Below are 25,459 nucleotides of genomic sequence, written 5' to 3' on the forward strand. Positions count from 1 at the left end.
TTATAAATTTATGACCTATCATCGACCATGTTATTTCTCAATGGCTCATTTCCCATAATGCATAAAGTATCCGACTCTATTGTGAGGGAGAGAAGTCACGGTCAACGAAAGCGATCTCAGTGAGTGCAGATGTTTTTTTTTTTGTTGTTGCCGTTTTTTATGCTTTTGCTTCCTCGGCCTCATTAGTCATTGTGTTATTTTATACCTAGACTGACTTAAGTAGTGGCTCAGCGTCAAAGGGACCGAGCATCAGAGACATCAATTATGGTGTGTGCTTTTCTTCTGGAATACAGTTTCATTCAATCATAATTGGGTTAGAAGAAAAAGGGGTGTCTCTCTCCGTGTTTGATGTTGTGGCTTCTTCGCTTCCTATATCCCTATCTTCTATATCCCCATAATATTTTTTTGCACTTGCTATTTCTTTGAAGATTTTACAGGTAAAACTGCCATAGGGCTTTAAACAGGCGATCACAGACTCTCTGGTGTTGTTGTTGCTGAAGATACCGTCCTGAACTACTGTCTTTGATGGCTGGCTGACTTCATGAGAACTGTTAACACGCTAAGGTTTCTGCCTATTCTTAGCTTGAGGAGTCACACGGAATCCAAGTTGTTGACCAACTTGTGCTTCTGCAGTTTGACGTTCCTATTTTAGGAAGCTGGGCATGGATCATCATCAGGGGCCAGCTAGTGGCCTACTGATACAGCCGGAGACTCTCGTCTAATTAGCAACTCTCATCCACGCAGGCAACTTTTGGTTTTGTGAGAGCCGTAGCTGCTGTACGACTTATGCAGAATATCGTGATGTAGACTGACCGCCCCGCAACCTTCATAGAATAGCCAGGAGTGGAAAGCTTTCACAAAGCCTTAGATTCAAGCCAGACCATCTCTCAAACTGTCTGCTTCAATTTGTTGTTGAAAAAAAATACAACCACTCTAAGCCATCTAGCTTTACTTGAAGGAGATGTGGAGGGCATTGTGGTGGTGGAGAAGAGGAAGGATGCCGTTTGCGTTGCTCCTTCTCCAAAGCTTAAAGCAACATATGCAAGAACTGACATCAGTCACCCAGACCCCTGTGATCCTAACTCTTTATTTCACCTTATTAACATGATAGAGAGCTATTTAAGTTTGTCAGGATGGAGGTATGAGCCAGTCCAACCATGTCTAGGAGTTTATGGGAATGTAGTGCCCCTACATTAGACATCACCATTAATGGTAATGTGAATGACTTGGTTCTATCTATTATGAATGGAATTGACACAGAATAGCAGGCAAAGAGTAGGACTTTGGGATTCAGTGGTACATTACAGCCGATCAAAACGAAGATAGGGAGCACCTGTAAAAGGGATATGTCCCCCCGCTGACTATTGCCTGCTAAAATATTCATCACACTCTGTAATGATGTGCTAAGCGCTGTGTTGTCACTATAGGCTGGCTCTGCCCTACAGAAGTTGAGGAGGTGAAAGACATGCATGCAGAAAGGAACCAGAGGGGGAACATCTTTGTGTGCAGGTCGGAGATAAGTCTGCTTCACGTGACTGTATAATAAAGTTTTAAATGCATAAAACAGTGATGATTTTAAATTAGGAAGAATTGTAAAAGTAACAAACGGCATCATTTCATCTGCTCAAAATAGATCTGAAAACCCACATTTGGTCAGTGCACATTTATCCTTAACATCAACACATATAGAAGCACCAGAGTGAGCACCGCTCATTCATGTTGTGCCAAGACTTCCCAGCATGCCCTGCTTCTGTAGTTGGCTCAGGGTTGTGAGTTGGTTCAGAGCTGACATGGGTCTCTGGGTAACTCAGTAGGTTCCTGTGGATTAATAAGTAATCACCTTAAGAAATCCCCCTGTGCAAGGTGGGTCTTGGAGGTTTAATCCATGCCTAACACTACATTAAGCCTTATTAGCAGTATAAATGTACCTGTATATAGAAATACATTTAAATCCTGCATGAAGTCACTGACAAATGTCATGTTGATTCTTGGGGAAAATACAGCACAGTCATATGTTCTGATTAAATGTTTGGGAACTACTGGTAAACACTGTAAAACATTGAATTTCCCTTATTGACAGACAACACATTATTTCCTTTCATGCATTTTACAGAACCTAAATACTGCAAATACAGAGTATTTGAAATCCTCCTGTAATAAGCTGAGCGCTTGTACTGTGTCAAGGTTTCCTAGTCTCCGGCTTTAGAAAATGCACACATCTGACAGATGTGCTGCACAGTGTTTGTTCTTATTAGACATAGCTATACCAGTGCAGAGATGATGAAACTCCAGCAAGCCCTAGAGGAAGGAGAGCATTGCAACTGCTGTGTCTACAGATGTGTTCTCTTCAAATGAATTATGCACTCAAGATCCTCTTACTCATTTATTCATTTGTTTGTATATTCAAATCTAGTTAGCTGGTTATTTATGCGCTGCTCTTATTTCGGCAGTGAACTACCTGACGCAGTTACTAAGTATATGGATAACTAGCTGGCGGGCTAGCAGCTCAGTAAGAAACATGTAGGCGTCTTTTATTGTGCATGAGGTAAGACGATATGTGTAGTGTGCTGCTAAGCTCAGCTGACTGCCTTTCAGTTATTGATTATTTTTGTTTCTATTTTTGCAAAAATAGTGTTTGTCATGTGCCCGTGTACCTCAGCTGGAAATGTGGATGGACGACACTGTGCCACAGAAGATACCTGCCACATATGTCAGGGAGATAAGAGAGGACAAAATGTTCAAATGAAGAAAACACCTAGATGTCTTTGCTGGGCAGGCAACGCAAGATGATCGGGTGGAGGGAAAAGCCATTAAAAGTGCGACGGGAGGAATCTTTTCTCACTAAATACTATGATGTGGCGCATCAGTGCCGCTGATAAAAGAATCCAGTCAGATTATTGATGCCTGCTGAAGAAACAGTATAGAGTTGAGCTGTAAGATGACAGGGCTTTGATTTTACTAACAGGTTTTTCATCCTCTGTTGAGTCAGTTCCCTTTGTATGACTTTGTGCATTTAGAACCACCCTGGGTGTTAATTACAGTGTGCACCAGATCATTAATTATTTATTTCCAAGTTGTTGTGTGTTTACAGCAGTTGTCCCCTTAATAATTATCCTCATGAATGTAAAGATGGTTTCTAAGTTAATATTCTTGTTGTTTGCTGAGTAATGTTCTTTATAAAACTGGATTTAATACTTCCGAATCCTGTGACGGCAGACTTGCAACAGGATGGAGCGTTGGGTTTCTGAACCTGAGAGTAGTTAGACCTCTGACCCTTGTATCGGAAGTCAAGTGAAACTAGATAACAGCTTAAGTGTGAAGATGATGCTCACTACTTGGATTAGTGGGTTGGAAGACAAGTTCTCAGTTAAGAGAATCCTTAAGCTAATGGCGATCTGTAAAACGATACAAGTCTTTACCTCAAAACGTCAGCTGCTGTTGCATCACATCCGTCAGCTGTCATCACTTCATATCATCTGATATCACAGTCTCAGATCAGCGCACGTCAGTAATTGTATTGCAAAAACACTTTAAGTCCTTCACTTGTGTCAAAAATCTTGAGAAAGTAACATCAGTGGCAGCTGCCTGAGCTCTTTACTGTAGCGCGGATATAATCTGTCAAAACAGCAGAAAAGATCATCTGTCTTGTCTCTGCTTGGAAATATGGACTGATCCAGTTTTCTGCAGACAAGGGACGTAATTGCTGTCTTTTGGAAATGATAGTCATGCTTACATTTTCCATTCATGCCCTGTGCTGAATGACTGAGACAGCTGTCTGTAAGTCCCGACCAAAGGCACGAGCATATCTATTTCCATATTTTCCTCTTCACCCTTGTGTTGACACATGTCTCAAAGAGTGTCAGTCCATTAGATGTACATTACAGGCCAAATGTTTTCTCCCAGACGAGGGAAAAGCCATGCAATCTTACACTTACGTCATTTTATCTGCTACCAAACTGGCGGTCATTTTCTTTTGACACAACACTGTCTTGCTAGTCCTCTCTTTTTAAAAGGCTTCATGTGGGTGAGCTGAGGTCAAACCATTAGTGCCAGATTAAATACAATAGCATTCATGTATCCTCCTTGCACAGTTGATAGCTTTTGTCATTTAACCTAATTTGAATGAGTATGCTGTTCTCTGAGAACCAAATGCATGCTCTAACTGTAATTTAGATGCTTCTCCTTTATGGGACAGAGCAAATGTTGTTTTGAAATAATTGAGCCACTCCAGCATACATATATAATATTCATATTGTATCTAATGGACTTGGCTAAGGTTCATTTCAATCAGTCGGTGTGTCTGCAGAGACACAAACAGGCAGTGACAGTGATAGGGAAGGAGTAATGGCTCAGTTTGTGGGGACTGAAACATTTGGCAGCGGTTTGCTGCTTCATGGGTGGAGGCAGACATGAACAGCCACTGTAACAGACTGTTGACCTCTACCAGAGCACCTGCAGCGTGAGATTATTAAGTAACGAGTCCCTGGTGAGAATACCAGCCTTCCTGCCAGGAGTTCTCCACGGGAGGCTGCCACTGATTGGGGTGAAACAGTAAACGCATGAAATTACAGCAACTATTTGATTGGAGCCATGTTTCTTTGTTGTCCAGTTCACTATACCGAATAACGATACGCTAAATTAATTTCTCAGAGAAGGCAAGGTTAGAGTTGCTTAGTGGACTCAAATTTTAATTCGAGAGGACAATTTGTGCATTGCTTTGTTTGCCGTGCTTTGCCTTGATGGGGATTTGATCTGGTATGTTTCTGATCTGTGTACATTTAGATTTTTACTGGGAAAACTTTAACCATACTCAAAGAAATGAAAAATCAGAAGCAAGAATGTGTCGTCTTGATACACTTACTGGCTTTTTTGTTTTGTTATGACATTTTGGGGGCACATTTATGATGTAAAGAAACTCCTGTGCCTACTGATTTGTGTTTATATCTGTTCAACTTACTGGAACTCGGTTTCTGTTTAACCATAAACCAACTTCATGTGGTATATTAAACTAACAGGGGTGCAGTTGGTGACCACAGCGATGGCGTGTGACTTCACAGCTGTGCTTAAACGCGGTAACGTGATGTCCATATGTAGTTACAGTTTTGGCCTGACCCGGTGGAGCCCGGTGGCAGAGAAACATAGAGAGAAGAATTTACAGGTCAGCAGGGCTCACAGCTGAGATTTTATGGCCAGATTTACACCCTGTGTGATTTTACAAGGAGGGGGGCGGGGGTGGTGAGGGGGTGAGGATTCGTTAACCCTTTGTCGAGCAAAGTGAAACGGGTTATTCTCCTTTTTCTCTTGCTGAAACTCATACTGAGGAAATTCGGCGAGCCGCGCTTTTGACACCTGTACTGCACCAGGGGGTAACACGTTTGCCCAGCGCACAAGGCAATTAATCTTGTCAATGTCAAGTGCATTGGGAGGGAGGATGAAACAAAGATTTGACCTGATTGGCTCTGAAAAGGTCTCACATTTGGGGCCTGTTGGGAAAGAGGAGGGTTACAGGGGGAAGCGTTTGGCACATGCGAGGACAGATGCACGGTGCTTTGATTTATCTGTCTGACTCTCGTCGTTCCCAAAGAGCCCCAATTTGGCTACATCCATGGGTGTCCAGAATAAACACACATTAATTGGCCAATTAATTACAGGGACGAATACAGGGGGCAGGTCTTTGAGAGGGCCACTTTGATTGCACCTTGTTCGCTGGCTTTTCTAATGACTCTCTGCCCGTTTTTGTGGGCACCCGTAAGTCGATGTGTGTAGGAATAGGTGTGAAAAGCTGATCTTGAACGAGGGGTAATGTAGGTCAACGCATCCTCTGAGCATTAGAAAGACTTGCTATAGTTGGCTGGAGCATGGCCTTCATTCACACATCTACAGCTTTACAACTTTTTAGGAGACAGAGTTGTACCGCTCAGCAGGGACGCTGCGGGCAATATATGTATCCCTGATGCTTTAGTGTTCAAATTCTTCATGGCCTGCGAGCCCCCCAAGGCCTGTGTCTAATGCTTTCCAAGCATCTTTAAATGTTGTTTCAGTGTCTGCCAGGTCATAGCACCGCCACTGGAGTGTCATGTATAAAACAGGGTCGGCTGAACTGAATTCACTTTACTTGTTGAGGTATGTACAGTAAGTAGACACGAGGTGATTTTACCCCCTCGTGACAGCGTGATCTCATGGCTAAGTTATCCAAACAACTGGGATTTCTTGGCTCCGAACAGTCTGGCAATATGCAAAGATACCTCCCAACACGCTAGGTCAGCTGCAGTAGTGTGAGAAATTCTAAGAATGTAAATACTTTTAAAAGGATATTTCTTGCTATCTAGGAGCCATGTTGGCCAAGGAGAGGGAGGAGATCAGTGGGAGCTGGAGCACAGAGGGACAAAGGCTGGTCAGTGGGGAGGGGGGCGTTGCCCTGAACACTGCAGAACACAGAGGCGTGGTAGTGGGAGGCTGCATCGCTTATAGCACGCTGTTGCAGCCTATCATCTATATTCTGATTTCCCACACTCTCCTCCTGCCTCCAACCAATTTACGTACATACATTCATCTGCGTCCACTTTAATGGCATGCCAGGGAGCGGCATATTGACAGTGGCCTGATATTATACAGATGGTAATGTGAGGGACCTTTGTGTAATCTGTTATGCGTGGCAAGTGATATGAAGTATAAGACTCGCCAAAGGCTACAGTACCCGGGGAGAGCGCTCTGTGGATCTTTGCACAGTGTATTCTCTCTGACCTCCAATATTTGGTTTGTAAAATGAACCGGGGTTTATTCAAAGTAGATTTCCAGCCTCTGCTATTCACTTGTTGGATAATGCATTAATGAAACACTCAGTATCTGTAAACATAGGATGGGAGCAATCTGCTCTGGATGAATAATACGGCCAAAAGTCCAGATGAGACTGTGAAATTGTGAAAGAGCCAAGACTAATAACAGCATCCATTAGGAGATGAGAACATTCAAGAGGCATTGCTGTCCCAGCGAGGAGCCAACGCAATAGGCAACCAGCTTGCGCGGAAACGCTGCACAGACATTCGGCGGATCGGCGGGGAATTGAGCTCATAGTTAAATATAGATTTATCATCACTTCTTCACCGCATAAAAATGCAAATTCAGATAGTATCATCAAGCTTCTTTCCTCTCCTTAGAAGTTGTTAAAGTCAATGAGCTCTTAAAACTCATCTGTGAAGATATGGTAGAAATGTGGCGGTTGTAAAGAGATGTTTCTGATTGTTCTTTGGGACTTTCAGGGCTTAGTTTTCATAGACATCCACTGTCTGCATTTCCTCTGTTTGCCTTCGGCTCCAGTGTTTGCACACTGTGTGGTGGTGAAGAGCTGGGTGTTTGCTGAAATAGCTCTATAATAGTTATTTTACCCAATGATATGCTGCGTTCTGTGACTGTGTACTCATGTAGTGCCACCTGTGTCCCCTTCCATTGTGTGACAGCTGAAAGGAGGCATAATGCGGTATGAGAATTATTGTCACTCTCTGGCTCTCATGCAGCTTCTTGCTCTCGTCCATTTCCTTCTTCTCTCATCTTTGTAAGCCCTCCACTGAAAAATCTCTTTTACGATATTCAGTGTCTAATTGCCAGACTGCCTAATTAGGGATGTTACCCAACACACATCATACATTCATGCATTGAGGACATCCATCCTCTCTTAGAGAGAACTTACAGTTTCCTCATTGGCTCTGTCCCCTGCCATGCACAACATTTGTGATGAAACTAGTTTGCCATCTAGTGGCACTTGTACAAATAGCCATTCACGCAGGGTCTACGATTGAGTCTCTGTGAGGAAAGCCTTCATGGAAAGCTTAAGCCAAGAGACTATAGGTGCAATCTTGGCCAGCTGAGCTGTGTCTTAAGTCGGCTGCAGTGTCAGCCATCTCTTTATACGTCCCTGAATATTTAGATGGCTGGGAGTTAAAGAGAGCATTGTGTGCCAGTCAGAATGGTGAAAAATGCTAAGCTGCATTTGAGCCCCTGCCAGGCAGCTGTCGGCTTTGCCGTTCTCTTCCTGCCCCGGCCGCTCCTCTTAACCCTCAGTAAACAACTGGAACAAATCCTATTTTATTGAGGCTTTTACCAAGTGCAAGGGATCTCTGCAAGCTCCAGTGCCCAGGCATTTTCTGAGCTTGTGCAGTGTCCTAAGATGGCACCCAGCGAGGGTAGCCAGAAAAAAAAGAAAAGGAATTTCCACTGTCTGTCTCTAATTGGATCCTTAATAACAAGCAGGTGGGGCTGTGTTCTCCGCAACATGTTTTGTGACATTTTGAGCAAGCGCCATGATCGATATTTGCCTTACATAAGTTGATAGCTGATTTGACACAGTGAAAATAGGTCTGGTGAAGATTTGGACAAGTGAAGGATATTTAGCTGTATAGCTGCTGGGAATTTACTGAATATGAATATGTTTCCCTCTCACCAGCTTTTTCTCTTTTATTTTGAAACTACCATCTAGGAGCACCTGTGCTTAGGCTAATGCACGTGTGATTAGTGAGAATGTAAATGTGGCCATTTCACTTAATTTACACTTAACATAACATTCAAAATCACAACACTTTGCCACACATTTTCAAAAAAATAAAAAATTAAACCAAACCTCTCACAGCGTTGCTGCAAAACCTCCATATTTTACAGACCCCCTGCACAAAATTGCTGTTTTCCTAGCTTGTGCGGATTCTCGTGGTTCATCCTGCAAATTGTTAAATGAGAGATGTGAAAATGCCTTCAAGGGGACAGAATGACATTTTGCCATTAATTACAGAATAAATTAGTGTTTGCCAGGAGTGCTGAAATTGTATCTCCTCTGAATCTGGATGCAGTAAGTGCTGCTAAGGAACACGAGGTTTGACCAAAGGACTGAGGGGATCAAATGCATGTGCATGTGTCAGTCCCTTTCCCCATCTTTCACAGGCCAGGAGCCGACAAGCATTTTCACTGGGGAATAAATATTGTGACAGGCAAGCCTCCTCTAACTTGTTTTTGTGGTTGCATGAAGCATGTGAGCATTCATTTCCCCCGCCTTTTCTTTCTGGGGTGGCCCTTAAAAAGACATCATGTGTATTTTTAACAGCCAGCCTCCTGCTCTTTGTCCTATGGATGATCGGTTCAGCTTAAGGATAGTGTGACAATTTATCATTTTCACTGTTTTCTAGACATTTATTTACTAAGCTAATGCAGCTGCCGCTCATAAGCTAAACAGTCAGCTCCTGTTAAACCCAGCAGAGCATTTAGAAAAAAAAGGCTCGAGAGGCCCGAGTACATGTCCCCAGAGGGAGACGGGTCTCAGCTCAGGCAGAGTGGGAGAGGCATGGGAGTTTTTTCAGTTAAGAAAAGGTCATCTCTCCTGTGAGCTACATAACATTGTTGCAGACCAAGTTGGCTTGGCAATGTCAGACAGTTTCCCACTCAGGACATTAAGGTCTCATGATGCCATATAAGTCAAACTTATCAATGAAAAGCCACATTTCTGATTATTAACTAGCCAAAAGTCAGGTTGGTGAAAGATTTGGTTGGATGTAAGGAGAAACAGACTCGTGCAGATGTATAACCATTTAAAAAGTGTCTTTAGCATTGATATCTATCCCTGCTTATAAAAAAGGCATCCTTTCGGCTCTCTGTACTGTGTGTCAGGTCATTTCTGAAGGCTTCTTCAGCTTATCTGCTGACCCTTCGCGGCAGGGTCATTTGTCAGGTGGATTATGAGACTTTTGGATGGTATATCTGCTTTATTGCTAAGAAATGCGACACGTTCTGCTTTCTCTATTTTATACTACTGAGTTATCCCACTATGGGCTGCGAGACATGGAATGTCTCAGAGAACATGTTGACATTTGGGATAAGGATTATGGAGTCATCAAAAAGGAGTGTCTCTGCTGTGTGTCACTGTCACTGTTGACTTTGCTCTCAGATTGGGGCTTGTATTGCAGGACTGAGCCAGGCCCCATGTCTGTGCTTTGCTTTTACACTTTACAACTCATAGCAGACTTGAAGCAAGTCAACGCTCGGATCCATGTGGATTAAGCCGGGAGTTCAAAATATGCTGTCAGTCTACTGAGGTCTCCTCTTTTCAGCTCAAATGTGTGCCCACTCCAGCTTTAGCTATTGAATTAGTAGTTAATCCGGTCTGCTTTTCACACTTATGGTTTGCAGGTTTTTAGAGTGGGGCAGATAAATAGTACATGTGAATATGTGTTTGGTCGTGCCAGCCTGTCTTTCATTAACTCAAAAAGCTAACTCATCTTTGACTCCCCCTCCTCTCTTCTCCTTTCCTCTCTTCCACATCCCTTCATCTTCCTCCACCTCCTTCCCTCCCTCTCATCCCTCATTTCCTTCCTTGCCTTCCTCTGTCTCTCCCTCCCTCTAATCTACTGCAGTGACCTGAAGGAGGGCTTCACACTGCAGCGCTCAAATAATAATCAAGCAGTAGGATGTTGTCAAATTTATAGGACACTGAGCGTTGCATAGCAACAGAGATTGCCAGGGTGATCCAACAGGCGCTGGAAGTTGGATGAGGGAGAAAAGGGGCGAGTGACAGGAGACAGGAAAGGAAGGAGAGCTGACAAGAAAAGTGGGAGAGAGGGATGAGATGGGAGTCATAGAATTATGATGTACACAAAGGGAGAGATAAATTAGGAATGGAGAAGCACAAAAGGAAATGAGAAAGTTAAGGTTGGCTTAGCTGAAAGAAAAGATTCAAAGACACTGCTGGCTGTTCTTGCACGCTTGTCACTCTGTCGAATTTATAATTATTGTGTTTGCATTGTTTAATATGGTACTGGCGTACAGGTGGTGTTTCGTGAAAATGCTTTTTGTTGGATTTTGGTGTCACAGCTTTGCTTTTTTCCTTATCTCTTTCATTCTTTCGTTCTCCACTTTTGGCCTTTCTCCTCCTAATTTGAGTCTAAAACAATAAGAGAACTTTATAAAGTTGCAAACTAGAGCAGGGCGATATGGCCAAAAATATTTATCACGATATATATTTGAAAATTTGCGATAACGATATAACTGACGATATAATTGATGCGAGACAAAATACAACTCTACAACATTACTAGCGCAAAAAGACAACCTTCCATTTATTTTCACGTAAACAAGAAGCTGGTTTTTATGTACATTAAAGCTTTATAAAAATGTAACAGTGCAAATGCAAATTCCTTGCTGAAAGTTTAACCAAAAGGCATTTCCAGTAGAAATGGGCTGACATATCCTGAGCATAACCATGTATAATATCCACTGAAGTTAAAAAGAGGTGCTTTGCAACATTAAACTGCAGTGTGCAGTACGTATGTTTCGGACCATAAGGTGCACAGGATTATAAGGCACATTAAGCGAAACAAAGCAGTCAGATAAATCAAACTTTATTAAACTCATTCTTCTTGCTTCCTCCACTTCTGTACCATTGATTCATTAATGTTGAATTCTCTGGCAGCTGCTCTATTCCCATGTTGTTGCAGTATATTAATGACTAACCTCGTATTGTGGACGGATTATCTCAGTTGTTCTCCTGACTGAAGTTTGGTCCGTTTACAGCATCCTGCCATGCGATTGCATTTGTCTCTAACCATGAGGAACCTTCACGTTAACTTTTATAAGTGGAAAAGTGTTAGTGTTCGTCCTCCAGCTTCACTGTTTATGTTATGCTAACATAGCTGTGTCGCTAGCGATCACATAGCACATCATTATATATCAGCTAGCCCAACTTCAGTAACCCTACAAACGTCACTGCTGTTTAGTTTCCTGTCTTCATTTATGTTGGAAGTGATAGCAGAGCTGTACGTTTGATTTTTTTCAGAAATCTCTCCATCAGAACGTGCTATATCATGCTTAGGTAACTAGCGAAACTAGCGAGCTAACTTCCGCTAGCTTCCTGCTAACTTCTAACTCCGTTAAATGTAATAACTTTTGTTTTCATGGATGTCTGGAAGTTAAACTTTATAGTTACACCTGGTAAAGCAGCAATGCTGATCGTTTTATTAAAGATGAAAGAATTTAGACAGTTTTTAACGCTCAGTGATGCTGCAGTGTTGTTTGACCTGAAGTCAAATATACGGAGTTTGGGACCCAGATTACTCCCAGATTTAAGAGCATCTTAGTCCGACAAATACGACAATAACAACGCCCGCTTGCATGTTCTGCAAAAAAATGTGCTTTGTTGTGTATCTGACGGACAAACACCAAACCAGTTCCACATCACGGAAGTTGCACCATTTTTACAAACCAACAATCGGCCATGTGTGTATGAAAACAAAGGCACTGCGCATGCGCGTTTTACTCCCATTCTATCGCGATATTTCATTTTCCTATCGTTGCCTAACATTATACCGGTATTACCGTGAACGGTATAATATGGCCCAGCCCTATTGCAAACTTTATACAAAAGTGGGAAATGATCATGCACAGTTCAAAGCAATCTTCATATTGCTTTCTAGTTGAACTGAACTAAAAAAAAGTTATTTTTTTTTAGCTTCAAATGTAAAATTAGAAAAAAATTTTACACTTAAGTTAAAACAAAGCTGGTGGTTGTAGAGTCAGGTTAGCTTCTTAGCATGAGAAACCTTTAGGAAAGTTTGACTAAAGTAAATGTGCTTTAATTGTGAATCCAGAGTTTTTGTTAGACTGTTAAACAACACTTGAATGTGTTCTATAATATCTTTTTGACCAATTAAGATAAAAATAGGTGGTGACATTGTTAAAAATCTACTCCTGCAAAAAGAATTATAAACTCTCTGTGGTTGTTGTGTCGTAATAAAAGCATGCCTGCTTGGAGGTAGTTCTAGTGCTGTGTCACTGGCAGGTGTTTCAGTTTGGAGTCAATTGAGTGCAAACGGTGATGACAGCTGTGCTCCTCACTAATTATTTCTTGTCACTGTGCACATATTTACTAACCAGAGGTCCTCTGGACAGAAAAGTATCAGTTGAGTCCCAAGGTCGCCTGATGTAGTCGTTTTAATGGATCACTTTGTCGTGAAAAAGATTATCTGAAGGTGTTTAGAAATATGAAATTACTATAAAAGAAGAAATGCGACATGTAGTTCTAAAATAGAAATCCTGGCCTGAGTTTATCTTTACATAGCTAAATTAGATGTCTGCCTTTTACTAAACTAGGGTCGCACAATACAATCCAGAGGACAGTATAATTTATTGTATTGTGTATAAAATAACGTCAGTATTCAGGAGTTTCAAAGGCACAGTAGGCCCTTCAGGACACTTCCTCAGGGTAAACAAGAAGTACACACCTTTAGCATTTCTCTCCTTTCTTTGTTTTTTTGTTTTTTCAATTTGACACCACCAACGAATGTTAAGAGCTGTCATCCAAATAACTGCCACTTTACCTTTGCTTACATGTTTGTTTTTAAATGTCAGCTGAAGGCCATCTGGGCATCTCATGGTTCATTTACTGCACACAAAGATTTCTTTTGTGCTCTTTCCCAGAGAAAGGAGCTCAAAAGATCCAAAAAGACTGAATTCTAAGAGCTGTGATTGTTCTCAGGTCTTGCAGCATGTACACACAAAAAACAGGTACACTGTAAAAGTATTTTATGGGGCACTCCTCTGCTCTGTGCAAGGGGGGATATTGCATTTATAGTTATTAAGTATACACCAGTAGATCATCCATATTGCTACCAATACCATCTCTTTTAAGTGATATTGACCTGTCTTCAACTATGATGTGAGGTTTTTGCTTAATCAGTCGGGCTTCTATTAGTGTATACTCTTCTTCTACTACTTCTTCTTCTTCTTCTACTTCGTCTTCTTGTTCTACTTCTTCTTTTACTTCTTCTTCTTCTAATACCTGCTCCATTAAGAGGTTGCTACAGTGGATCATCTGCTTAAATCTCATCCTGTCTCTAGGGTCCTCCTTCACTACATCCATCAACCTTCTCTGAGGTCTTCCTTTCTTCTGCCTGGCACCTCCATATTCAATGTCCTCTGACTCTCTCCTCTATCATGTCTAACCCGTCTCAACCTCGCCTCTCTACCTTTTCCTCCAACCTTTTTCTTGAACCTGAGCTGTCCCTCTGATGCACTCATTTCTAATCCTGTCCATTCTGGTCACTGCAGATGAAAATCTGAACGTCTTCAACTCTGTCACCTCCACCTCTGCCTCCTGACTTTTTGTTAGTAGAGCTGTCTCCATGCGTCATAGCAGGTCATCTACCATCTTATAAACTTTCCCTTATGCTCACACTCGCTGCCATTCTTCAGTCATTATTACCGTATAAACACCTGTGACTATAAATTGACTATTTATACACAGGGAAAAGGTTGGGTGAGGGAGACATATTTAGCTGGTTGCAACCTGATCTGATCTTCCTGCAATCTTCTACTGGCATCTTTTTTTTGATCGAAATTTGCTGGTAATATGTTGTTAACCTCAGATACAGAGCTCCACTATTTATTTTGATGAACATATGCAAATACATGGGCATAAAATTAGTATGTACTTTGGAGTTGAAAGGGATTTAAGGGCAAATGTGGAGAAATAGTTTGGAAAACTGCACAATTCATGACCTACTTGAAATAATAGCGTATGAAATATTCATTACCTAAATTACTTATATGTGTAATCTGCTTTTGTTGTTATGTTCAGAGGGGAAAGGGCAGCAGCGGGGACAGAGGGCTAGAACAAACAGTCTGATCTTCTTTGCAGTCGTAGCAGCGATGCGGTGTCAGCCGATGAATTATCAGTGTGAAAAATGAGCGCCATCCACCCTCACAGAAATGCTGTAATGTGACACATAGAAGTCTATTATACAAGTCAGTTTTGAATCTGCATCTTAAAGCGTGAGCCCTTTCCGAATGGTTCGGCTGCCACTCTGCCACAAAGGAAACCAGCCTCAATTACATTTCAAAGAGGTTATTCCAACATAATATATAATCTCAGTCATTTGAAGGAAGGGATTTTAAGGTTTAAAGAGTCTGTTTCTTCCCATCAAGGCAATTCAACTTTCCACCTCTTCTCTATGTAGCCCTCGTTCACGTTCACATTAAAGCACACGTACAGTAGCCTCAGAAATGCATTAACACTGATGATCAAAAGATGCTGGCCAGAGCTTTGTTGGTACATCAAACAGCACGAACAGAGGAAAGCACACAATTCCCGAGAGGAGGCACACATCGGTTCTACTGTGCCATTATTAAGTTTAATATTTACTGTACTACACTTTGTCTTCTCCCCTTTTCATAATGCTGTAATCTGAGAGAGAAGCACACACAGAGTAGGAGCATTAGTGCACACGCAGATGATTAAAAGCAATAGCTCTCAGTGAAGTTTCTTCCTCTGTCTTTGTTGCAGGCAAACGTACATGTCAAATTCGACCCAGATAATCAAAGTGCGCACACATGAAATGTCAGAGGGAAGCGTCGGGGGCGTTGCTTTGTGATTCCGAACTTTTCTTTCAGCAGCCACTGAGCCTTTCCTCTCCACAGATCTACCCAGCTGCTAACTCGGAAGAGGAGAGCAGTGTTTTTGCGTCGCCCGTACTGACACATACAGTAGAAGAGAACTGCGATATTATTAACATAGCAGCACTGTGTCAGATGATGACACTCAAATTAGAAAGATGTAATCGTGTTTAGCCTGATTACAGATCTCTGCATTGTCTCACACTTCTACCATTGATTGCCGCCAGAGTATTGTCATCTCTTAAATAAGTCGATTTTACATCGGTTTTGTGTGCACGTGCGCTCGTTTCAGGCAATCCTCAATACAGAGCCACCGATGCTCTGCCAGTGGATATCTGCAGTTCTATCCCACAGAGCTTTATCCTCATTTCTCACTAGTACATAAACCCTCTTGATGTAAATTAAACCAACTTTGGTTTGGTTCAGATTCAGGAATACATCTCATTTACATTTCAGTTTTTTCCAAGACTCGCAGATTCTGAGAGAGCTGGGGGGGGTTGTTATTCAGAGAATGTGAAGAACAACTCAGAACAAAATGGTTCGAAATGTGGCTTTGTTCTGACTTTGTTTTGCAACACTGGACAGCGCTGGCTGGCTTGTCCTGTTTGCTGCTGTTTTCACTCCTCGGGTTGATTGATGCACTGAGGGACTTGCACAGCTGGAAAGGAGACAGTAAACCAAAGGAGGGAACAAAGAGTAGCAGGCCACACAGGGTGCAGCAATTAAGCAGTTTTCTTGTTGTTAATTAAAAGCAAATTAGAGACTGTGACAGGAGTTGCTGTCTAGCCTTAATTGCTGGCAGCATGCATGCCCAGCCACACCTGTTATTGCATATTGACTCATCTTGGTCCACTTTTTTTCCCCCTACGCTTTCCTAAGGGGCGGAGAGGAAAACCTGGAGATCCTGGACCCAGAGGCTCGCCTGTAAGTTATCTACTGCCACTCTCACTTGTGTACATAGGCTCTTTCCTTTTGATTTTACATAGAAGGTCAAGATCTATAGTGCTATCGAAAATATCCAAATGCATTCGTTTCAGCTTAATAGATCATTTGTTTGGTTTGCACATCTACTCTGTCTGCCTATAACACCCAATTACCAGCAGTGAAAACAGAGTTCGGCTCAACCTTTATTAGACCGGGAATTCTCCTGAGATCACAAAAAGGGTTGTTTTTTTTTACTGATATCCAAATAAATTCAGACACATTAAAGAAGTTACAAATTTATTACAACTACAAAAACATATTAAAGCAAACAGTCAATAAGGCCAGCGCTGCAGAATACAAAATCTGCCCCGAAAAAGAGCAATTACACCAACATTGTTCTATGTTAACTAATTTCATGCTTTCTCGTGCTTTATTGATTTGCTCAAAATCTTCTCCCATACTGCTACAAACAGGCTACATTATCGGCACCAAACCACAAAGGGTATATTAAGGTAGCACTTTAAAATGTTTGTATTGACAAGTAGGACAAGTCTGCCTAGAGGGCCCATTGACTCCTTGAAATATGGTCTTTTCCTTAGGCGACCGAGCCAATTCCAGACGCCATTTGTGTGTTTGTGTAGTGACCCACACACTAAAGGTCACAAACACTGTGATGCGTTAAAGGAGACAACTTGTCAGATGTTTAACTGCTCTGACGCCAGGACAAACAGGAGTGTTTGGGGATTGTGTAACTCTGATGTTTTGGGTGTCCAATTATTTTCATGCACGATTGTCTTGATTACACTCTTGATCAGAGACATAGGGTTTGGCTTATTTTATTCCATCCACAAATCAAGAGAGATTCTGTGCTGCGTCTGTTACCGGTGCCCAGGTTCAATTATCTTCATTATAATTGAGCCACTCACTGTTAAACAGTGTCTCCCACGTGTGACTCATTTTAGCCCCTGCTTCTTCCTTTTTTTCTCTTTAATAACTCGTAAAGTTGTGGAACACAAAGTCATAGGAGAAAAGAAAGGCAGGATGGAGAAGGTGTGACATTTCTAAATGGCAATGTCCTGATGATACCCTTCGCATGTGCCAGATTTGCCTCCGTCCCCCGGTATTGGCATTTATGAGTCACCTGTTTTGCTGAGGTAGATCTCAGGGGCAAAATCATCTATTCAAAACACACTCCAGGGCATCACTCTCTCTTGTCCATTGGCAGCAGGACGTGTGTGCGCAGTTGAGGAGGCAGCGGTTATTTTTCAAAGTCAAATTAGCATTTGACGACAACAGGGGAGCCTGTGAAAGGCGCATAACAAAGACGCACTCAAAGATTAGCTGCCGACTAGAGGGATCCGGCCATGTCTTTATGAAAGGCAACATCAGTGCAAAGGTTAAAAAAATATATAATATATGGAAAAGCCAGTCACAGGGATATTTGCAGGAATAATTTATATCTTCATAAGGGTCAGGATAGGGTTACGATTGTTATGTATTTGTGATGAATAACATGTGCGGCGCTCGCATGAGTTTTCATATAATTGTCTTCTTATTTCACAGGGTCCCGCAGGAGCCGCCGAAGGAGCAAGTGCCAAGGTATTACCCAAACATTTTTCACTACAAAACAAATACTGACAAGCGGCGTTTAAAGTAGATTCGAGGTGTCTCCTGCTTTTGATAAACTGGCCCTTACCTTCACTTCCAGCACGTGTGAATTGCCAAGATGACTGAGCAGTGTTCACTGTAGCAGCCTCCCGAATAGCCAAGGAGTTTAATCATCTGCAAAGTGTTGTCTGTATAAAGATGTGCCAAAGTTGTTGTCCCAAGAAACTGTGCCACCTGAAGTAGAGTCTGCTCTGCCCTTGACTGACTTTTGTGTGTGTGTTTATAGTCGAGAGCAGATATCCGTCTTCAGAGGTGGCACCTTTCAGTCAATTGTACACTATCTACTGTGCAAGTTAAATAGCTGTTCCCACCCTGCATCTCCTGCAGTGCAACCCAGCATGACTCACTGCTCACACTCCAAACAGACAGATGATCATTACATACAGTGCTTTTGCAAAAAAACAAAAAAAAACAGGGCCTGCAATCATTTTCATGAAGCCCAGGGGTGCTGTAGCTCACCAGAGGCTGCATGACATACGCAGTGTAAAGGGAAAAAAAGTTGTACCAGACCTCCCGTTGTCTTTCTTGTAACCTGCTTCCTTCAAAAAAAATAAAAAATAACCACCACCACCCGCCAAGCCTCCAGTGGCCTACTTGTGATCATGCTGAGAGTGAAAGCCATTGTGTAGTGGACACCCTCTTGACCGCAGCTGTTCATTTGATGTATAGGTGTATGGTTTTGCGGTGGTGTCAGCTTGGGCCGCAGAAAACCTCCTGCTCCCTCTGCCCAGAGGAAGGAGAAGTGTCTGCTGGCCAACCTTGAAAAAGAAAGTTGTCTATATGAGGACACAGTTATTATACTTCAAAACAAATGGGATTGCAGTAGATACAGATGGAGGTGGAGCGCCTATTGGGGTCGTGTGACTCAACTGACAGGCGTTTTCATGTTTGACCAACCGACTGCTCAGTTGCAGCTTTAGTGTTTATACTTGAATCATAAAATGAATCCATAGAAGTCCAAATTTTATTTGTCAGAAATGAAAATAACCCTGTGATTGTTGTCTTGGAATTTTCTTTTTTAATTTTCAAATGCTGCTTCTCTTTAATGAGACCCTTTGTTAAAAAGTTTGAACACAGAGAAGAATAAGACTCGCTAAAACCAAAAAACAGTAACAAATAATTATTGTAGAACAGATTCAGGCAGAGAAAATAAACAGTATTCTGTCCTGATTATCTGACTCAAATGTTTCCATTGGTGCTGACAAGGAAAACGTAACTTATTTTTGACTCGTCTCTTCAGTTGTCAGGTATTATAAGTTGACTTACAGACACCCGTGTTACCTTAACCAGGTATTTATTTGCGTCCTTCCAATTTTTGTACGCAGACTTAAGCAGCATCACACTGTAACAGAATAAGCATTATTTTTAATCTAGCAAAACCTCAATGGAGACAAACAGGTCTTTATTTTCACACCCAGCAGAGCATTACTCCCAACATATCACTTCACTTATGGTGTCACACCTTTGCTAATCTGACACAAAGGTAACAGAAACAACTGGAGCAAGTTATAACTCAACACAGAGCATTTTTGATTTTAAAACAGGCCTAGCTCCATCCTTTTGCTCACCTTCCTCCTTTAGTATGAGCAAATATGAACGTAAATATGAACTTAATCTGCTTAATTTTGAGCTTTTGGGTTTATGGCGTGTGCTACAAGTTTACAAGTGCTTGAGAAAGTAGACCTGCAGGCCTGCTCTGACTTAAAACATTAAAATGAATTCTTATTAAATGTAGCGTTACGCCTGAAGGGGACAACGCTCGTAGGAGACTAAAGCTACGTTTGCGATTAGATTAAACGTAACATTTTGATTAAAGGACATGATTAAAGCATTCATTTTAATGCTTATGTAGATGTTAGATGAGACATACGCTGCTAAGCACTATTGTTCCCGTGCTCTAATTCTTCCATTAAATGTGCATGCCAGCCTCGCCCTTGCCATAAATCAGTCATGCCCCTACATCACAGATACGTCTTCACTTTATCATTATAAATTTATGCTTTCTGTGGCTGACAAGGAAACTTGTGTCCCAGAGAATCACTGCACGTTTTAATCTTCCATAATGAAAAACAGAACTGTAATGCATTTAAAGGAATTTAAGCAAACCGGGGACGATACGCGAGAGCAGATAAGCCCTCGCACCTCCAAGAGGAATGAAAAGTAACAGTTTTCACGAGCAGCAATAATTGAACAGCGCCGGGGATTCTCCGTACCTCTCAGTGCCATCCTTGTGCATTTTTTAACTTGGACAAAATAGACGCAAGTTAGACTAAACTGCAGCTTGTGCAACATCTGTGTGAGCTGAGCCCCCTCTCACTCGCTCGCTCACTCACTCAACAGCGGGTGAATGTTTTAAAGGAGACAAAAAAAAAGGTCTGCAGTGGATGATGTGCTGGGAAGACGGTGTTCTCATGAATTACATCTCCATAACTGCATCTCCCACTGACAGTCTCAAATGGGCTCTGACAGAATGCTGCAGATATTGATGGATAGAGGGATGCAAGACAGGCTTAATTGCAGTTTGATGAGTCAAGGTTTCTCAGAGGCAACATATCACCCGCAGACACCCACAGGTGGAGCGCTTCCCTGTCTTATACACGGTGGGCTTTCTCTTCGTATAAATACAGTCATAATCTACATAAATATTGGCTGTGGCGCAGTTAATCTCGTTTGAAAGGTTTATTAACTTGTTACATACACCTCTGCCAGTAAATTGACTTTGAATAATCTTCCGTGGAGATCAAACAAAGATAAAGATAGAATTTTTTTTCTTTTTTGCCATGAGTCTGCGCCAGATTACAGTGTACAAGTGACAACTCGGATAACAATAGTTTTCCATCTTGTGTGTTACGCTGAATGTCAGTCATAACTCACCCGTTAACTACTTCCACAATTCTGTGTGCAGCATGGTGGGTTGGCGGCCTACTTTACAGCCTCCCAACGTTCATATAGTTGATTTGCTTGCAACGTCTCCGCAGTAGTGTGGTGAGTTTCCACATAGTTGATAAAGCTGCAAAAAATTAGTGCTCAAAGTCAGTTTTGCCACTTGTTCCTCCTCCCTGACTAAAATATTAATAAGACAATCCATCTGTTCATACATTGCAGCCACTGCTGACTTAATAACAGCTCCTAATTTGGATGAGGAAACACTGACTATGTCTCATTAAATGAATATACCACGGCTGTCATTAGCAAGTCGAAGGGACTGAATGACAATTATTGTCTGTTAGCGTCCAGGCTCTGTTAGTGAGCGTACAAATGTGCTGCAAACTTTCTCAGATGTCTTTTTGTCATATTATATTGGTAAACAGATGTTCCATAATGTCTTTGCACAGAGTATGTGAAGCACTCCCTACAAATCTTTACACATGTGCCACGGACAACATATTTGCCACACTTTCTAAATGTAGCCAAGACTCCAAGACTTTGCATGACAAAAAATATAAGCAATAAAGGTCATAAGTAGGTGCTGAATGTATGCAGATTGTGAGAAAGCTAGTTCCTATGTGTATACGATTGCAAAAAATATATATATATTTATCACAAATTATTCATTAACTATCTGTCTTGACCAAGGATGGAGCACATTTGTCTTAGAGTTCTGTTTATTTAGTATATTCGCCACATAACTGACAGAAAAAAATCCTGTCAAAACACTTCAAGGGCATCTCACTGGCAGTCATGAAGTGCCATCTATTGGCAGGCAGGGGAACGGCATCATGAAAGTGCTGCAGTGCAACAGGGAATTAAGTTTTTCATTATCCTGCAAGTCTAACATAACGCCACAGGCTCATGAAGCTTGTGCCACTGTGTTTCTTTTGGCCCCTTCCATAATTACAAACTCTTTTGATTTTGAGATGACACGGTACTGAATTTTTTTTTTTTTTCTGATTACTTATTCATAGCAACTGTCCTTACCTAAGTTTCACTCTCAGAGCTTTGTGTCTTTGTGTCTTTTCGTCCTGCTTTGGCTGTCAGTCACTGTCAGAGATCTGCTCTGTTCATATAGGGGGAGAAGGGGGAGCCTGGAGTCCTGGGGGAAAAGGGGGAGAAAGGAGAAAGAGGAGATCCTGTACGTATTTTCCTGCACTGACATTTACAATGCCGCTGCGTTACAGAGTCATTAACCGAGGCTTCCCTCCCTCTCCCACAGGGTCAGCCAGGTGCCGAGGGATCCGGCGGCATGAAAGGACAAAAAGTAAGTCACATCAATGTCAAGTGGCAAATATGATGATTCCCTCTGTTTCTGCTCCCTGAGACTCTGAGGCTAAACCTCCTGAGTTAGTCGTCTTCTTCTTCTTCGAGTCCGTTTATCCTCCAGTGATCTTTAAAATCATCTGCCAACAAATAATGAAGCTGCCGATGATTTGTTGTGCGTGTTTGTTTTTTACATTTGCAATTGTTTGTATCATTTGCTCCTCTAAGCATGGTCCAGCTCATTTTCTCATTACTGACAGGTTGTGTGTATGTGTGAGAGTGTGTATGTGTGTATTTTTGTGTTTTCTACGTGTTAATATAATAGAGTCAGAGCAATAATTTACAGAAGAAATCTCTTGCGGTAAAGACAAACAAACCAGGACCAGAGTTCTCAGTGGCGTCTGTACGGTATTTTCTTTAATTATCTATCTCAGTGTGCCTCTTTATGTGTCACTAAGCAGGAAGTTAGGTCTAAAGAAGAATGAATTGTTCAAGCAGACAGAGCAATTTACATATTTTTACAGTAGCTCCTGACTTTTAAACTGTAAGAACTTAACAAATACGCAACAAATTATTTTACCGCGTTGCCCTATTTTCCAATTCCTTTACATACATTCAAAATGATTGCATTCTGTCATTTCAATAGGTAGGCACTGAGAGGTACGCACAGCTTATAATGCATGCAAAACTTGATTTTGAATAGATGTATGTGGAGTTCAGTTGATTGCGTTTGTTTCTAAAGCAGTCATACCTGCAGAGGTGTGAGGCTGGAGCTGAATTGCTGACATTTCCATTATATCAGTGCTGTCACGTTGATCCCGAGTATGTATAATTCTGGCTGTGTTCTGCATATTATTTTAGATAGCTGGGAAAATTGAAGTTTTGGTCTGATGCTGATGGTGCCAGATGATGAGCTGTTGAATCACCAAAACGATTAAACTCCTCGATTAGGTTTATCGCACTCAAAATTTCCACAGCAGTTCATACAGGTGGGGGTATTTCTGTCAGAGGTGCAGCCTGGCCTCAGTAGGCTGTATTGGCAGTTTGATCCCCTGCTCCTTTGGGACTGTGAATGGGCATCCAACTAACTAAAACGATGCTCGAAAGGTCTAAGGACAAATGTTAGACACAATTTTTTTAGTAGGAGAAGAAGCAAACATGATCTGTTCATGACAATAGAGGAAAACTTGGTACTATGTGGCCAACTGTATGGCTGTCCATCTCAGTGCTGTCAAGCTATTGCACTAAAAGTCAAACATTTGCTTGTATTCCAAGAGGAACAGTTAAAGGATGACCAGAGTCTTTTGATATATGGCACGGGCAGCATGGAAATGTGAACCATATTTCTCGAAGTCTTACAGTCCAAAAGTCACCCAGATTCATCATCGGGGAACAATGCATACCTCTGTGCAATTTCATAGCAATCCATCAAACAGGGGTATTTCTCTCTGGACCAAAGCGATGGACTTACTGACATTGACATCCCAAGAGCCGTGCCACAAATGAGTTGTGTGACTTTTTTTAACTTGTAATATGTGGGTATTTTTAAACTGACATTTAAATCTCTGGAAACCTTTTTCTGTTAAAAAGTGGTAAGGTACAACATGTGTTTGTTTGGGTTTTTTTGCTCTATTACAACCACAAAAATTGCAGTTTGTAAATTGCAAATGAAAGAACTGACGCTCCCACGTGCTTTGCCAAATTGAAAGGTTCCCCGGGGCACTTAATAAGCCCATTACAATGCTCATAGGTTACATGGTATGGACATACACAACGTTAATTAGCATTCTGTGTGAGACACCTGAGAGGCGGTATCCCAGCACGCTCTTTAAGGAGAATTATGTTTTGTTTCTGCTCGTCTTTTGGCTGTGGCAGTGTTTTCACTAAAGACTGCTCATGTTATTGCTTTCTTAACTGTTGCTCTTAAACCTATTGATGTAGTTGTTCCAGGTAACCTGTGGCAGCTTGCTTTCAGCACTGGTTTCTCAAGTGCTTTTTTATGTTCCTTCTTTTTTGTCACTGCCAGCTTGTCGCTCTGTCACCGTCATAAGCAGCCACTGATACAATGTTTCTGTTGGATTTTCAGGGTGATGTCGGTCCTCCTGGTCCTCCCGGTCCTGTAAGTAAATCTATGCAACCCCGCCTCACAGAAATAGTCTTTACTATGAGTTGGCATGAAATGGCATTCTTAGGTTTCATCCTGAGAGACAACACACCATGCTGGATGAGTCACGAAAGCATTTGTTTGTACTTTTTTTTGTATAATTTCCTTTCTTTGACAGTCCTCCAGCTCTGTTCTATCATTAAATATATACTTTTTCGTTCTTTCTTTCTGTCTTTCTTTTTTTTTTTTTAATATGAGCAGGGGATCAGTGTTGATAAAGGGCACCAAACATGGGCAGCCTTTTTAAGGCAGATGAGATTAGTCATGTTGAATTTCTCTGGAAATAGCTCCCTCCTTTTTTCAGATAATGAATTCACTGATAATTGGCAGCTCCCTGAGAACTATAAACCACATGCATATCTGGGAATTGTGCACGGAATAGCTTTCACGGCACTGAAAAGCTACGAACTGTGACTTTTTGTGTGTCTGGCATCCACAGAACGCATTTGCACTCATCAGATGTTAAAATCCTTCGCCTGGGAGTCTTTGTCGTGTGAAGTAATGGGGGTCACGCGGTACACGGCCCGCTCGTGGTGCTCATAATTTTAAATTACAGAATTACAAACCATTACAAGCCCTGATCTTACTTTTTTTCCCATTTGCGCGACAGTTTCAGCTGAAAGGCAGATCAGAAACAGAAACACTGACGTCACAGTGGATGTCTGACATATGCTGAAGGTGGTACAGAGTGGGTGGCGCTGGCATGATAGAACTCATTACTTAGACATTTTAAAGACAAAAATACACTGTGACGAATCAGGTAAAGATCTCTGAGGCGGCAGTAATGACTCCAAAGGGAGGCAGCAACTATTTGTAGCCTTTTTTTTAAAGGAAAGAAAGAAAAAAGGATAAAAAAGTATCAAATGAAAACAGTCTCAAAGTCTTTGTGTCTTAAAAGACTTTGACATTTAGAGGACTCGGCCCTAATGGGTTTTGTTCTAAAGATCTGCTTCCTATTGAACTTCTGAAGGCTTTAGACGTGAGCTTGGAAACAAAGTTTGATGGCTTTGATTCTCATTCTCACTTTCATTGCTCGTTAGCAAATGATTCATAAGGAAATTAGACAACTTAATTATAGAGTGA

The 25,459-nt window shown here is 41.7% G+C and overlaps 1 protein-coding gene across 5 annotated transcripts in view; it reads left to right on the forward strand.

Moving 5' to 3' along the window:
* LOC146561219 (uncharacterized) overlaps positions 1–25,459 on the forward strand; it is a 106,492-nt gene that overhangs the window by 39,698 nt on the left and 41,335 nt on the right. For all 5 annotated transcript variants that reach the window (XR_014894849.1, XM_085297105.1, XM_085297104.1 and 2 more), the window contains 5 exons: positions 16,303–16,347; positions 17,911–17,946; positions 22,025–22,087; positions 22,169–22,213; positions 24,299–24,331. Coding sequence is in view for 4 of the 5 variants with exons in the window: in XM_085297105.1 (XP_085153231.1) it covers positions 16,303–16,347; positions 17,911–17,946; positions 22,025–22,087; positions 22,169–22,213; positions 24,299–24,331 (222 nt within the window). In the remaining variant the exon portion in view is untranslated. The remainder of the gene's footprint in view (positions 1–16,302; positions 16,348–17,910; positions 17,947–22,024; positions 22,088–22,168; positions 22,214–24,298; positions 24,332–25,459) is intronic.

The sequence above is a fragment of the Mchenga conophoros genome, linkage group LG13 (genome assembly GCF_057382185.1).
Source record: "Mchenga conophoros isolate Kocher_MC1m ecotype Shallow Benthic linkage group LG13, M_conophoros_male_GT1.1, whole genome shotgun sequence".
NCBI lineage: Eukaryota > Metazoa > Chordata > Actinopteri > Cichliformes > Cichlidae > Mchenga > Mchenga conophoros.